Below are 16,185 nucleotides of genomic sequence, written 5' to 3'. Positions count from 1 at the left end.
GCAAATCAATTAACATATTTGTGCCTCAGTTTCTCTCCCGACCCTATAAAATGGAGAAAGACGTACCCACCTCAAATTGCTGAGGTGAAGATGAGGAGAGTTCGTTTTTGTTAAGACCTTTCTGTCAGCACCGAGCATGTAGAAAGTGCTTGAATTTTGGCTGTTCGCTTATCTTCATCTAAAACTCAGCTCAGAGCTCACTGTTCGAGGCTGGATACCCCATCTTTTCCACCTATCTTCACGCCCCAGACCCAAAAGCACTGCCCTGGAGAGCTGTTTCTGCTCCTTCATGGACCACCACGTGTGATGGTCGTTTATGCGGCTGTCTCAAATAGGTCAGAGCCTCTCACCATCCCCAGCACAACATCAGGCCCCACGAGTGTGCCCTCCATCCAAGACACCTGCAGATCAGCCAATCTCAGCAGATCAGGTGCCCCCCCCCAAAAAAATCATTTTTGAGATCTTTCTGAACCCTAATTTGTTCATGCCACAGAGGTATTACCCCTTTTTTCTAGTCCATAGGATTAACTTAGAATTGGGGAAAATGGGGAAGAGTGAAACTCTAAGTGAAAAGATCTCCTGCCTCTCCAAGTCCCAAAGAGGCAAATACACTCAACAGAAGGGCACAGACTCGCCTTTGAGCCTTCAACACCCCTGGGCTTTATTTTCCTCAGATTCTTAAAAGGGCAGAGAAACCATAGAAACTATCCTCGTCCGTACCAGGGCACCGGCCTGAAACGTCATGTTGCAGACGCCACAATCCAAAGCACCTGGCAAAGAAGGGCACACACAGTCTTTGTGGCCCGGGAGTTAAAATCGCCACAATAATAAGCCCGGTAAGCTGAGAAGCTGCTCCTTCCTGGAGCCACAGGGCCGTTATGGAACTCGGATGGGCCAAACCACCTCGTCTTATCCTTACGACTGTCCATTAGTGGGCCTTCTGGTCCCTTCCTGCAATTAAGAACCTTTTTGTGTATTGACACCAACCTCATTCCAACAAGACTGAAGTCGCTTTTAAGAAGATACACAATTTAAGACAATAAAAGTGTTTCAAAGCATCAGGGAAATGGGACAGAGAAGGTCAGAGGACACCAGAAAGTCAACTGGGGCTCAACCACGAATTAGAACAGTACTTCTGAAGCTCGGCATTCCACTGAAAAGGTGAAAAACCTCTCTCAATCCGCCTCTCTGCTGACTTACATTTTTTGGTTGTGATTTCATTTAGTAGGTCTGCATCCTGTGGTGCTGGCTGCCACGAGGCTGGCTCCTGGGCCCTAGGACGGCTATACTAGCCTCGCCATGTTTGGTGCTGACTCATTATTCCTGTGCCTTTTCAACCGTAGGGAAATGTACACTAATTACCCACCCTCCCACCCTACGTCCACCATTGTTTGGCTTCGCTGGGCAGGAGGAGGAAACCACTGGCCTCTTACCACCTCACCTCCTCGGCCTGAGGCAGCCGAAGGGTCACCGATGCCAACACAACCAAAGATGGTTTCCAACAGGCCCAGAAACCCCAAAGCAGTGACCACACCAAACCCACTGCGAAGGCAGACTCCCTTTCTGCATCAATCTCTCCCCCTCCGCACACAAATACACCCTGGTGTCTCCCAACCTCAGAAAACGTCCTCCAGGACCCAGCCCTCGCTCTGCGGCAGCCACAGGCCTCCACGCTCGTTCACAGCAAAATTCCTCCAAAGGGTGGCCTCCCCAGGGCCTCCGTTCCCACTCCTCCTGACACAGCTCCTACCAGGGCCACCAAGGCATCCGCCTCATCCTCCCGTCACTTGTCCCCCAGGGCGCCAGCCGCCCTCCTCGCCCAGGGCCTGGCCTCTCCTCCACCCCAATCCTCACCTTCCCCAAGTTCCCGGCCTCAAGTGTCAACTAGCCCATCCCCGCCCTGACAGCACGGCTGGGTTCTAGATACTCATATCCACCTGCCTGCTGGCGTCACCCGGATTCTTAATGGACACGTTACTTTTAGCCTCATCAGCACAGACCTTTCTGCTCTCCCGATTTCCCCGCCTACTGCTACAGCAACATCCCACGTCTCTCTAACGGTCCAGTCCCAGCCAATTCCTCCAAAACCTATGGCCGGTCCCTCCATTCCGCCTCCCTCTGCTGTGCCCCCGCTCGAATCCCGGCTTGCCACACCTCCTACCCAACCAGTCCCGGAGTTCCCCGACTGGCCTCCCTGCCTTCATTCATTCCTGTCCTTCCAACAATCCTTTCTCCTCCAGTTACTTCAAGCCACAAATCAGATCCCTCTACTCCTCTCCCGAAAAACGCTCCAACGGCTTCCCACTGTGCCGAGGAAAGCCCAGCCCTCCACAGTGGCTGTCCAGGCCCTCCTGATCTGTCCCGTCCCCCCTCTCTGACCCTGCTGCCTGCCAGTCCCCCCCAGGCTCCAGCCACTCTGGTTTTCTGCCATTCCCCCAGCTCCTCCAGCTCATTTTCATCTTGGGGCCTTCACGTTTGCTACGCCCCCCCCCCCCCGTCTGGAATGTTCTGTCCCCCAACCTCAAGCAGCTGACAGCACCTCAATCTCAACTGAATCCCTCTCCCATATCTCCTAGGACACCGTAGGTCCCTGGGGAGCACCTGTAAACCTACAGCACCTGGGGTACACTCAGCACCCCCCCCCCCAACAAGGACACAAAATTTGCAAAAATATGTCACGGCCTCTCCATGATGCAGGGATGGCAAATGCTCAAAACACACACTGCCTCGCCTCACTATCGCAACCACTCAATCCACATTTATAACGGGCCTGATCCATGCTTAGCTGGGTCTTCTTTTAGGGAGGGGGATGCTGATGCTCCCTTGGCCCCTGCCGAGGCCGAGGCCTGGCTCTCCAGCTGACAGCATCAGAAACCAATTCCCATGTTGGGGGGGGGGGGGGGGGCGGCGCTCAGTGTGAGATCTGGTGGGAGACCAGGCCCACCTCCCACCACAGAAACCGAAAGTTTAAAAAAGGAGGAACAAACCCTGCATCCCCCTCCCGCGGCAGCAAGGGTCACCGGCATGGGCCTGAGACTGGCTGTCGGGGATGCCAAGAGGAAGCAAGCAGGTGGGAATTGGTGCAGCAGGCCCAGACCGGTCTCCTTAGAAAGGCCCGCTTTCAAGGCTGGGCCCCCACCGGTGTCTGGAAACTTGAACGGTAAACAGTTCCTTCCGCAGAGGGTGCAACTGTCCCCGAACGAGACGTGTGCCTCACTGTGCCCAGACTGTGCCGGCCACGTGCTTCACGCCCAATTCCAGGAGTCTGGAAGTGCGCGTGCTAGGCGGAGGGCATCCCACGGCCAGCCCCCGACAAAACCCGGGGCTCAGAGTCCCTCGTGAGAGTCCCTGGTGGACAACGTCCCACACACGCTGTGACGCATGCTGTCACAGCTGCTGCTGGAGGAATTCTGCACACGCTGCGGGCCACCACTGGGAGAGGACGCGTGGAAGCCGGCGACCTGGTCTCCCCCAAACCTCACTCCACACATCTCTTCCTTTTGACTTTGCTCTGTGCCCTTTTACTATAATAAACCGTAACTGTGAGTACGACAATTTCTGGGTCCCTGTGAAGGAATCACTGAGCCCGAGAGTGGTGGTGAGGACCCCCGACACAGGTAAGCAAGAGGAGAGGGATGCAGCCACGGCAAGGGGGATGCCCCCACGCGGCACCCAGAGACGGGTATGGAACGGTGTCAGAGGTGGCATTCAGTGTCGGGGGGCCCCGGGTCCTTCACTGTGATTTGGGTGCCCAGCCTCCCTTGGCCCCTGCCGCAGCCTACGCCCGGCTCTCCAGCTTGACAGGTACTCCTGTGCCATCCAAAATGCCTTCAATAAATCCCTTTCTGCTTAAATTAATCAGAATCGGTCACTGTTGCTTGCAATCAAGAGCCCTAACCGTAACAGATTGTGTATAAAAAGAAGTGCTATAAATAAGATTGAAATGGTGGAGTCGGGGCAGGCAGAGGGTCCTGTGAGCCCCACCATCCCAGCCTCGGGAAGTTGGGCATTCTGACTAGGCAGAGCAAAGGCAGGGTGGGTTCAAGCGCCCAGCCATCCGTTGGATCCAAACGGTGTGCCTCTTCATGTGAGGCTAACTTCAAACTGCTCTGAGGCAGAAGCGAAAGGGATGAACAGGGCACGGAGACCATTCGCTAGGACGCAGAAACTCCCAGAACCAGAGACTTCATCTAGATAAGGTCACGGGCTGTTGTTACCAGGTCAAGGTATTGACCAGATGCAAACAAACTCAGTACCAAGTTTTCACAGGAGCAATATTGCCAAATACCCAGATCAGCCAACACTAGCCTGGGGCTGTTCGATCCCTAGACACCCAACCCTGAAGCCCCAAACTCACACCCAAGCAGGACCCAAGAAGAGGCAGTTTGCCAGGACCGGCCGCATCCAGGTGCAGCTGTAGAGGACAGGGACCCTGGGAGAGTCTCACAATGGGCATAATCCACAATGGGCAAAGCCATAAGCTGCCAGGCTAGTGGACCAAGCCAAGGATGCCTTGCTATTCCTGATCCAGCAACCAGCACACTGGGAGTTTTCTTATTTTCACCCTCTCCAAATGGGAGGTTTATGGTAGCATCCTACTTTCTTCACCATTGCAGGCTGATGTTTTGGGGGACCCAACCTATTCAGCCATACCATCACTGGACCATTAAAAACAACTCCTTTCAGGGGTAAGAGAAGGGACAGTGTATCACCAGAGATCCTTGCAATACTCAGATGAAAATATGGGTTGCCTCTCTAGGGAAAGGGAGCATGTGATTTCAGGAAGCCATGGGTATTTCTGAAGGTGAATATATCTGAAGGTGGACGAATTATCCAGTGGGTGGACTGTGGGGCCTTCATGGGCTTCACCTCAGCTCAAGGGGTAGACCCTTAGAGCAATAAAGGTAATCCCATCCCTTCCTTGCCAGCAGCTGGTTAAAAGATGAGCAGATCAAAGCCTCCCGTGGCCAATGGGACACAAGACATTGCCTAGGTATTTCTGGGAATGAAATGTCTTTCATCTTAACAGAAAGACCCAGGAAGCCATTCTCTTTGCTCTGCAAGTAGGAAAAAAGAACACAGCTCTGGTTGCCACTCTCAGACCAAGAAGGTCTCTGAAAAGGGTCAGGCCTTAGACCATGGAGTAAAGAATGGAACCTGATTCCTTGATGACGTCACCGAGCTGGCACTCCTCCTGTCCAGGTGGCTGCTTAACAGACACAGCATAACTGAATAAGAAAGATAACACTGGTCTCCATGACAACTATCAATAATCTACCATAACACACAGGCCACCACGATACACAAATTGAGATTGGCCAACTCAAGCACTACAATTCTGAGATACCCGCAAACTAGAACTTTGGGGGGAGGAGGGGGCGTGGTATGAGTGCAGGGAACCCACCACCACATTATACACACACGTCAACTGCAAGATGCATCCTCAGGTCAGAAATATTAAAAGCGGCAGCAGGGAGAGGGACACACAAAGACAAGTGTCAGATCAGACATAACATGGTATTTGTCAACTGCACCCTTTTGTTCGGGAAGGGACCACCATGAAATGTACTCAGACATACCGATCCTGGATGTACATTACAAGTCAGCTCGAAGACAAACTAAAGAGCTGCTTCCAGATCCTTAGATAGTCGCACAGATGATCACAGCCGCGTCCAAGTACCTTTTCGAGATCTAAAACTATTCAGTACTGCAACAAGACTGAGTCAAAACCCAAAGACGCAAAAGGAGAAATAGATTTCAGTTTGGTTTTTATGGCACACACACAGGCCCCAATTTCATTGTGCACACAAAAATTTCAGAGAACTTAAAACACAACTAATGATCTAAATTACTTTTATGCAGCTGTGATGCACAGAAAGATGAAAATCCAAATTTTAAGTGTCCATGACGAACAAAATGAAACCTCTGTACTGCAAGTGAAAGTAAGTCTAATTTACTCATTCCCCACCCCACGCCTTTGTTTTGGAAAAAGTCCACTCCTGTTTTCACCTATCCCGCAACTTCCCACGTTGGTAGGGAGCTCCTAAAAGGCAAGAGTGGCAACGCACCGACCTTGATATCCTTAAATACAAAGCACACAGCAGGGCCCTTGACGAACATATGTTCGTCACCCTATCAGTATCTGTTCTGAACAAGTGCTCTCATTTTTTACCCAAAGCCTCTTGAATTTGCTTTTATATTAAGAAAAAGTTTACCGTAGAAATATAGAAAAATATAAGTAAAATCAAAAAGATGATGAAAATTACCCATAATCCCTTTACTCAAAAATAACTGTTATTATCCTGATATGTACCCAGTTACATTTTTTCTATGCATAAACACATACACACATGCACGTGTGTGTGTGCATATATATATATACATGTGTATATACATATACACATACATATATATGTATATATACACATGTGTATATATATATACATAGTATATATACGTGTATATATACACATATATATAGTTTGTTTTTTTCACAGTAGTCTTCACATCCAACACAAAGCCCAACACGGGGCTTAGATCCACAACCCTGAGATCAAGACCTGAGCTGAGATTCAGAGTCAGATGCTTAACTGGCTGAGCCACCAGATGCCCCTCTATGCATAAATACTCTTAACCACAATAGGACTGTATGGCACCCCCCATTTTGTAACCCACTTTTTCCAACTATATGAGTGACATCTCCACATTATTAAATCCTCTCCAATATCTCCCCAGCCCACCAGCCACCCCCATGGGTGGTGCACGCTCTTCTCTACCTCACTTCTCAAAGGAAAGGAAAAGCTCTTACTCTGAGTTCAGTGTTCTCTTCCACTATTAACAGTCGGCGGAATTAAGACATCATTCCCAAAGGCAGACAGCATGGCACATACCAATTTCTCGATTATGGGGATAAACATACTCTACAACACAGAATCAACCCAGGGTTCAGCTCCCTTCAGAGAGTGCCTCATTCAAGAGCCACATCCGTTTATCCTCTGGAGTAACTAACAAATGGGGAGGAAGTACAGACATGTAAAAACAACCCGACTGTAGTTGTGTTGGCATCCAATTATCACACACAATTCACGAAGCACAAAAGGAACTGGAGAATGATAAAAGGAAGCAAATGGAGTCCCGGTTTTGCTTTTTCTTGAAACCTCACACTCCTTCCCCTTTCCAACCCAAACCGCCGAAGATCAAGTTGGCGCAGTGATGGCACCTGGAGATGAATCACTTATTGAGAGAGAGAGAGAAAAATGGAGCCTCAGAAAAGGAAGCCAACATACACCGGTTCTAAAGGTAGTCGGGAGATTGGAGACTAAGTAGGTGGCTCTCCAAATTCCGCGAGGTACACACTGAGCGCTTACTAAGCAAATTCTCTAAATAGCTTAGGCTTGCTTTTGTTTTCTGGAAGGGGTGGAGGGAGGACCACCAGACCGAAATAACTTCCAGCGTTTAAAACAAGACTTACGCACGCTGAGTAAAACTAACCCATTCAGAAAACATCTTCATTTAAGCAGGAAAAACTAATAGAGAAGATCTTCACCGTCTACGTCACCTCTGACCCAAGCCTGTCTTCACTAGAGCCCTCACACTGGTGACTTCCAACAGGTGCCAAAATGTACATTAACACTTGAAATCTTACGGACCATGGAACAAAACTAAGTTTGCATTTTAAGACGTCAATTTCTAACAGATGTTCCACGGAGGCCCACCAGGTAGGAACGTGCATCTTCCCAGCCACGAAGGCCACCTCAACGCCTCACCCGCAGCGCAAGGCCAGCTTCGCAAAGTGCCCTCAAAGACACGCTACAAAACAGGACCCAGAGCTTCATCCAAGGAGACCGGGAAGGCCAGGCCTTGAATGCCGCTGAAACTGGGAAGTAAAATGTGCAAATCGTGCTAACAAAGGCCAAGACCGAGGCTCACAAACACAAGTGAGCCCTTGTCACTGCACCACAAGGTCCCCCCTCAGTCTGGAGGCAGCCAGTCCCGCGCAGAGGCAGAAAAAGCACACAGCCTCCCCCGGGTGGACACATACCTGAGTCACTCCAGTGCACCTGGGAAGCCATGGTCCGCCACAGCTGACATCACAGGTGATGGGGACACCACCCTGACCTGTGATGGCCAGTGCATCCCCGTCATGGACCACTATCCCCACAAGCCACTCTAAGTGCCTCTTTTACAGGGTGGCTTTCACATCGCAGCATTTTACACTAAGAACAAAGTCACTTTTCAATGGCCCCTTTTTCTTGAAGAGGCGGCATAAAAATACAAGATCTCTCAGTGGATCTCAGTGACTGCCAAGAAGTCACCCAACCCTGAATGTGGTGACAGCGAGGGAATCGGATAGTCTCACCATCAAACTCGGCAAGTTCTGAATCAATACAGGACCTTGGAGTCAGGGACAAAAAGTCGACCTGAGTGTCACGTCTAAGCTAGTTACCCCAGATACACTTATGTAATGTGGCTTTCCTCACCTAAAGGTATTACAGTAACAGCCAGCATTCAGGCCACTCAGGATCAGAACAAAACATTACAGCTATAACGAGGTCCTATACATTCATAAAAGAAGTGTCCCGGATCTTTATACCACCGATTTTCTCTCTGCTAGAACCTGAGCTACAGTCTTACCTCAGGAATCAAGAAGATCTCCAGCAATCAAGCACCCAGGAGTGGCGAGAATTATTAGTTCCTTCCCAAAGCCCATGATGGCCATTCTGGAACAGTCCATATAGAACCAGCATTATTTAGAAGTCCCTAGGCACCCAAGAAAGGACTCGGCAGTGTTTCTCAGAAGGACCATTTCCGTGTGTGTTTGTGGGTACCCCCCCCCCAACAACCAGCACAACCAAGTGCCTTCCCTCTTCTAAATTTAATAGGCTCTGGAGAAGGGCGAACCTTAGAGAAAGGATGATGCTTGAAACTGATCACGTTGACACACATCACTTTAGGTATTGTTACCCAACTAATTTTTTCTTTTTTCAGTTTGTAGGAAGATACTGGTTTCTTAAATCTACGTGATCTTCATCTCTAAATTCGGCTCCCGTTTCTACATTCCCCCAACAAGCAACTCCCAACCAAGGGTAACATCATTAAACAGTACAAACATTGCCACCTATAGTCAGAAAGTGAGATCTATTTGTTTATACGGTGACCTGGAAGAGAAACAATACAAAAACAGAAAGTAACATTTGGTCACCCTTCTCCCAGCCTCCACCAAGCCTAACATCCGCATACTTATTGTCATCGTTACAGTATGCATATATCATGTTGATCCTCTTTAATACGGATTGTCAAAAGATCATGTAGTTGGCTTTATTATCGATTAAATAGATCACTAAGGCAAAAACACATCAAAGACCCACCGCATCAAGAACACTTGAAAACCCTCCTATTCATCCAGGACCCCGAATTCAGAGGCACCAATAAAGTCTGTTAAAACAGATCTTCTAACTCAAAATAAGAATTGAAAGACGATCTCGATCTCTCGAAACTGATTGGTTTCTCTACTACCATGCTGCTATGTTGTTTAAGAACTGCACCATGCGGGGGGCGCCTGGGTGGCTTGGTCGGTTAAGCGTCCAACTTCGGCTCAGGTCATGATCTCACGGGCCGTTGAGTTCGAGCCCCGCGACGGGCTCTGTGCTGACAGCTCAGAGGCTGGAGCCTGTTTCAGATTCTGTGTCTCCCTCTCTCTCTGCCCCTCCCCTGTTCATGCTCTGTCTCTCTCTGTCTCAAAAATAAATAAACGTTTAAAAAAAAATTAAAAAAAAAAATAACTGCACCATGCGGGAAGGCTATTAAACAGGCAGTGAGCATAAGGTTTCTCCCCTCAATGGCATGTGACATCATTCTCTAATGCCCGGGATTTCTCCCTGGAGATTCCTCCTGACTACACGTCAAGCATATTAATGCTCCCAAAATCACAGAACCACCCTGCAAGGAAGTTTCCTGGTGATGTGGGTCCTCACCACACTGAGAAGATGCCCGGCTACCATTCAACCTCTTCCCTTTAAATTCTGCCATGGTAGGGGCACCCGGGTGGCTCAGTCAGTTAAGCATCCGACTTCGGCTCAGGTCATGATCTCACAGTCCGTGAGTTCAAGCACCGTGTCAGGCTCTGTGCTGACAGCTCGGAGCCCAGAGCCTGCTTCAGATTCTATGTCTCCCTCTCTCTGACCCTCCCCCGTTCATGCTCTCTCTGTCTCAAAAATAAACATTAAAAAAAAAATTTTTTTTTTTTTTTTAACAAATTCTGCCATGGTGAAGAAACCAGGATTGTCTGACGATTCCTGTTTTAATGCTGTCCTTACCCCTTTGGGCAAAATGATTTTTATTCCTTAAGGAAACTGCTTTTCAGTAACAGGAGAATTCAGAACATTCTGACTAAATAAAACTGAAGAGGATATAAATTAAAATATCGATTTCTACAAATTCCATTGAACTCCTGAAAAAAAATAAAAAATCTAACGAGAGTAGAATTTAAGACAATGTGTTATATTCGCCCATTTATAAAACTGCTTTTAGGAATGCCTGGGTGGCTCAGCTGGTTACGATCAGACTTTGGCTCAGGTCATGATCTCACAGTTCGTGAGTTCGAGCCCCACGTCAGACTCTGTGCTGACAGCTCGGAGCCTGGAGCCTGCTTGGGATTCTGTGTCTCCCTCTCTCTCTCTGTCCCTCCCCTGCTCATACTCTCTCTCCCTCAAAAATAAACAAACATAAAAAAATATATAAATGAAAAATAACTGCTTTTAAATATCACAATAAAACCTAGGCCCTTTTAGAGTTTTTCTTAAATGTTACCAATCATGATGCAGGCTGTCACCGGGGTAAGCCCGTGTCCTGGGCACAGAGCATACCAGCCAGCACTGCTAGGCCTGATTCAGGCATTTGGACTTGGAACAAATGGGCAAGTCTTATCTCCCTCTACAAAACTGCTTTTCAGCATCCACCCTTAGATCCAAACAGTATCTAAACTAATTTCCAAAAGCAATCTTGTGATCGCTTTTGCACAGCCGCAGAGACAGCATGCAGGGTTTCCCAAGTGATTTCTTAAAAACACACACAGACCACTTTTTAAAAAATTAACGACGCCTCTGAATTACTTACAGATGGCTATTCAGGTGGCCTCTCTTGTGGGCTCCCTGCTTCTTCTCTGCCAATGTCCAGTCAAGACCATTTCCCGCGTGCTACCCCTTTTCGCAGTAACAGAAAGGCAAAAATCTGACTAGCAACTGACTTGAAAGTGTTGAATGACTGGTGTATTATTTGAAACTGACGGCCCAGGGTTATCTCAGGTTTCTAATCAGAGTCACGAATTCTAAAACACCCTGAAATAAGGATGCTTCATGAAATTAATGGTATAACACGGTGTGACAGCAATTTTTTTTTCATTCTTTCTTAGTGGTACGTAAAATAATGGTGCATCTTCAAGTTGGCAGCCTCTTAAAGAAAACAGACCTGCGCCAACCTTCAGTGCTTGTTATGAAGGAGGTAATTACATGCAAGCGAATAAAGAGAAACCTAGAATAGGGTGTAGGGGACATCTCCAGGGTGACGCCTAGGACCCACTAATTGTTGCCAGGTGAGAATGGAGCCCCAGCAAGGTCAGATTTTTACCATTTTCTGTAAAAACTCCCAAGTTTGAAAACACAATGGAGACCATGCTAAGAAAGCCTCCCGGTCAATGCAGACCTAGAGGTCACTCAGTTTACAACTCCTGATGTTTATCGCCATTGCAAATTAACCTCAATAACCCAGCTATGAAAGACCTTTCAAGATAAGTTGGAAGGGAGGAAGCATGTTCAAAGCTAGGGCTGTGTGATCAACAGAACGGGGTTCAGGGCCCAATTCCATAACTTCCTCGCTGTGTGGCCTTATACAGGTCACTTAACATCTCTGAGCTTCCATTCCTCACCTGTAAATCTTAGCACGCCTCACAGTGGGTTCATGAGGATTGAATGAGACAAGTACATCAAGGCCTAACATGGTGCTAGGTATAGAGAAAGCATATGAAACCGTCGCCAATTATGCTGGTTTGCATAAATTACAGACGGAAGGTGTCAAAGGACTATCCCACGTCAGCCTGGCCTTCATTTCTATGCCATTTACCTCCCCGTAACCACCCCAAAAATGCCACATCTAATAAGAAAGCTGTCATTGAGACTTTAGTATTTCGCCCAGCAAAAATCTCTTCCATAAAGGATTTCCAAAATCTTAGAAAGGATGTTGTAATAAAAGATTTCAGAAGATCAACAGCAACACTCCCAAGTAAACTGCCAAAATGTGCTACGGGATTGCCATTAAATAAATAAATACACAAAGCAAAACAAAAAACTGCCAAGGAAGCGTGCCAGACGCAACTGGTCCAACCATTCGGATTCCAAACCCCATCTGATGCTGGGCCCGGAATCACAAAATCTGGCCAATCTGCTCATCTAACACCCAAAGTCCTTCACCTGACGGCAATTTCAAATTTGGTTTCCTGAAGGTGACCCGATTTACACCAGTAAATAGGAATAATAACTCACTGAGGAACCTCAGCCGGAAAGACACAAAAAATAAACAGTACGTGCATTCACACAAGCAAAGTCCACATTTAATCCCTTCCATTCTACAAGCTGGAGAGACCTAGGAGCAAGGTCCTCCGTCTTGGCATCCACTGCTTCAGCAGCAGCACTTACAGCTAAAGAAGCTTTCCGAGAGGGGATACAAAACCTGAGTGCCCTCCAAACACACAGTGCTCTCCCATCAACTTCCAACGAAAAAAACAAACTTACTTCTAAGACATGTGCCAGGTAGGGACACCTATTTTGCTAAGAGGTGCATAAGATAACTGTGTGGCAATCAAAACCTCCTCCTGTGTGATGTCCTGCAGCACATCGAGTGCCCGAGCTGAGGTACACCCATATTTAATACGCCTGGAAAAAACAGCCTCAGCCAGTCTGCTTTCGGAGCCTGTGAAGATCTGTCATTTGTTTCCTTACACAGGCTAACTCAGAGAGACCAAACAAACTGTGCAAATTCCACAATTTGTTAATATTCTACGAAGGCATTCCCTGATTTTCCAAAGGGTAACCTGACAGTGCAAAATCTCCCATAAAAAGCAAATACCATAGAAATGGGAAGTCATCAAAACAGCCCTGCCTTATTTTCTCACTGGCGGGGGAAGCTGAAAAAACACAACAGATGTGAGTTGCCTTTTGTAATACAACGTGCAGGGGGTGGGGGTGGGGGGCGTGGAATCTAAATAGTTCTAGCGACACAGCCATCACTCAATAAAATGTCTTCGTCACCTCGTGCTGCTCCCCATACAGCCCCAAACATCCCTCTAGCAACATGCAGGAATGAACCCAGTCATACATATACACACAAACCCCAATGCTGTTTGTATTTCATCCTTCACTCTCACACTGGACGCCAGTTAAGAAGATCTGTGTTAACTCAAGCGGCAAGGTGCACTCGAGGTAGAAGGGGACACTGGATGTACATGTAAAGAAAGATTAAACAGGGATGTACATAGCATTCCTTGATCCCGTTAAATTTCCCAAAACACTCTTAATAGTAATATATTTTTTTCAGGGAGCTTTGAAAATCATGTAAAAAAGAGAGAGAGACCAAAGATGAAATGCAGCGGTCTTCCCCCACAATACCTCAAAAGCCCTTTGTTTAGGAATGTCTGTATCTCAGCACCTTCCTAAAAGCTCGCTGCCTGCCATCTACTGCTGCTCATTAAATGGAGAAGTGGAGAGTGAAAGGGGAAGCTCCGGCAGAGGAGCCTGCCGGGGAGAGCAGCACCCCCTGGGTAAAAGAAAACAATGGTCCTTTCACCCATCCCCAGGTGACTGCTCCAAAAAAGGAAATTATTTTACCCGAGCACAGCATGGCAAAATAATCGAAAACGTAAATCACACATTATTTGCATTGCGATCATTCTCTGATAAAATACACATCACAGCAAGCTTTACCTCGCTGTTAAGGAAAAAAAAAAAAAAAAAAAGCCATACCCCCAAACACCCTCCCCACCCCAAGATAACTATTCTATTACACACTTACAAAGCACGCGCGCGCGCACACACACACCCCATACCAGAAAGCTGGTGAGAGAGAAGCCATAACGTGGGCAGGTCTAGATAATAGCCTTCCGTGAACCCCACCCCCAACCCCGGAGAAAGAGAGGACCTCAGAAAAGAAAGGAGAGGAAGAAAGGGAACGCCACAAATCCTCGGGCTTCCAGGCATCAACTTTTCATGAAATGAACAACCAGGATAGGAAATACCTCCCTGCTGAGTAATGCTTCATGGGTTGTAAATTCACCTCTCGAAAGGGGAGCCAGACCTGAGCGCGCACCCCGCCAGATGGCAAACCCCTCCTACCTGCTCCATCCAGCCTGCCGGTCACGCCGCGCCAGCGACAGGCCTCCCACCCCCCCCCCCCCCTTTTTGGCCGCGCAACACACCAATAAGAGCCGAGCGTGGCTGGTCGAGAGAGGGCTCAGCAGCGATTTACCAGGATCGCTTCGAAAAGGAGGAGTGGGAAACTGCGAGGAGTGAGGGTAAAAACAAAGCTCTTTCCAGTCGAACCGGCAGCCTTGGAGGCGTGGCTTATCTGATTTGCTTTATTAATAAAAGAGCTCAATTGAGCTTTTGTCTCTACCCCGGAGGTGCCGGGCTTTAAATCCTTGGGAGGAAAGAAAAAGGAAAAAAAAAAAAAAAAAATGGCAGGGCTGCAAGCTTCCCCCAAGTTCCCAGTAGCACCTGCCACCACACCAGCCGTCCTTCCCCACCGAAAAGACCCCGAGATCCACTCTCCTGGTTTCGACTCTCCAAGCCGAAGGGACAGACACACCCAGCTCGAGCGTGTCGCCTACTCCCACCGTGATAAGCACACATTCATCAAGAGCACTTGCTGACTCGATCGCTGGAAAGTTCCAAAGGGGAGACAATTCAGGCTCCTCCGCGGCCCCGGGCTCCCCCGCGCGGCGCGGGCCCCCAGCCGAGACCCAGACGTGACATACATCATGGACTCCCGGGCTGGAGGGGCGAGAGGCGGAAAGTTGCCCAACAGCCCGGGAGACGCTGCTGGGAGAGGAGGGGGAACAGGCGGCCAGAGAGGCGCACGCGCCTTCCTCCCACTCCCAAAGCAGGGAGCAGCGGGGCGAACCCCGGCTCGAAGGGCGTCGCGCCGCTTTATTTACAAACAATGCGCACCGCTAGGGTTTGGGGGCGCAAGCGCCGGGCGGAAGGGCCCGAAGACCACCCCCCCCCCCAAGCCGGGCCCCAACCGCAGAGCACACCCGCCTTTGAGGTTCCGCCGCAGGCGCTGGAGACGCGCACCCGGGGGTCGGCCCGATCCCCACCCCCTGCCGGCGCGGGACAGGAACTCCCCGGGGAGTCCCAGGAGGGAAGGGACACCGCTCACCTCATCTTCCGAAAGTCCGTAGATCTCCTCCCCGAGCCCGGTCGCCATGGAGCCGGCGCCCCGCGAGGGCTCGGAGGCGCTCCCGGGCGGCTGGGCTGCGGCGCGGGCGGCCGGTCTTCTCTCCTCCTCGGCGCCCGGCCTGCGCGCGTCCCGCCGGGGGAGCCGCCGGACGCCGGCAGGTGAGGGAGCCGGAGCGCGCGCTGCGGCCGCCGCCTGCGCCGCTTCTTCCCGGAAGGCTGCGGGCCGTACGGGTTGGCGGTCCGGAGAGCGCGCCGTGCAGCGGGCGGCGGCGCGGAGCCCGCCGGGCTTTCCCTCCCCGCTCGCCCTCCCGCAGCACTCCGCCCCTCTCGGAGCCTGCTCTCGGATCTCCGGAACCCGGCTCGCCCGCCCCCTCGCTCGCTCCCTGCGGCCCCCGCTCTCTCCGCCCAGTCCTCCGCCTCCTCCCACCCGGCGCCCAGAGGGGACCCTCCCCGCCTCGCCGGGGCGGGCACACGCGCCCCCCAAGCCAATCACAGGCCGGACTTGGGGGCGGGCCGCGGGCTGCGGGGTGGCGGGGCTCTGCCCCCACGCCCACCCCACCCCCCAGGCCTCCAGCGTGGCTCTCCCGGGCTCACCCGGCCGCAGAGCGGGTCAGCCTGGGGCGTGGGTTTGGCCTTCCGAGCTGACCCACCCTCCTCTCTCGCTTGCCCTCTGCTTTGGGGAAGGGGCGACCTGGGCATTTGGGGGGCGGCGGGGGGGTGGGTGGGGAGGCTGAAGGCA

General features: G+C 50.2%; 1 protein-coding gene across 4 annotated transcripts in view; it reads right to left on the bottom strand.

The window, feature by feature from the left end:
* The window catches only part of NEDD4L (NEDD4 like E3 ubiquitin protein ligase), a 335,178-nt gene extending 319,338 nt beyond the window's left edge, over window positions 1-15,840 (bottom strand). Inside the window, exon 1 of one of the 4 annotated variants that reach the window (XM_053205754.1) lies at window positions 15,427-15,840. In XM_053205754.1, the coding sequence (XP_053061729.1) occupies window positions 15,427-15,474 (48 nt within the window). In that variant the 5' untranslated portion in view covers window positions 15,475-15,840. Of the gene's footprint in view, window positions 1-14,464; window positions 14,487-15,426 lie in introns of those variants that run through there. The other 3 variants (XM_027069058.2, XM_027069060.2, XM_053205758.1) reach the window with 3 other exon arrangements.
* Window positions 15,841-16,185: the final 345 nt, after the last annotated feature.

The sequence above is a fragment of the Acinonyx jubatus genome, chromosome D3, assembly GCF_027475565.1.
Source record: "Acinonyx jubatus isolate Ajub_Pintada_27869175 chromosome D3, VMU_Ajub_asm_v1.0, whole genome shotgun sequence".
NCBI classification, from domain to species: domain Eukaryota; kingdom Metazoa; phylum Chordata; class Mammalia; order Carnivora; family Felidae; genus Acinonyx; species Acinonyx jubatus.
Note: the sequence above shows the minus strand (reverse complement) of the source record. Positions and strands in the feature narration are given on the sequence as shown.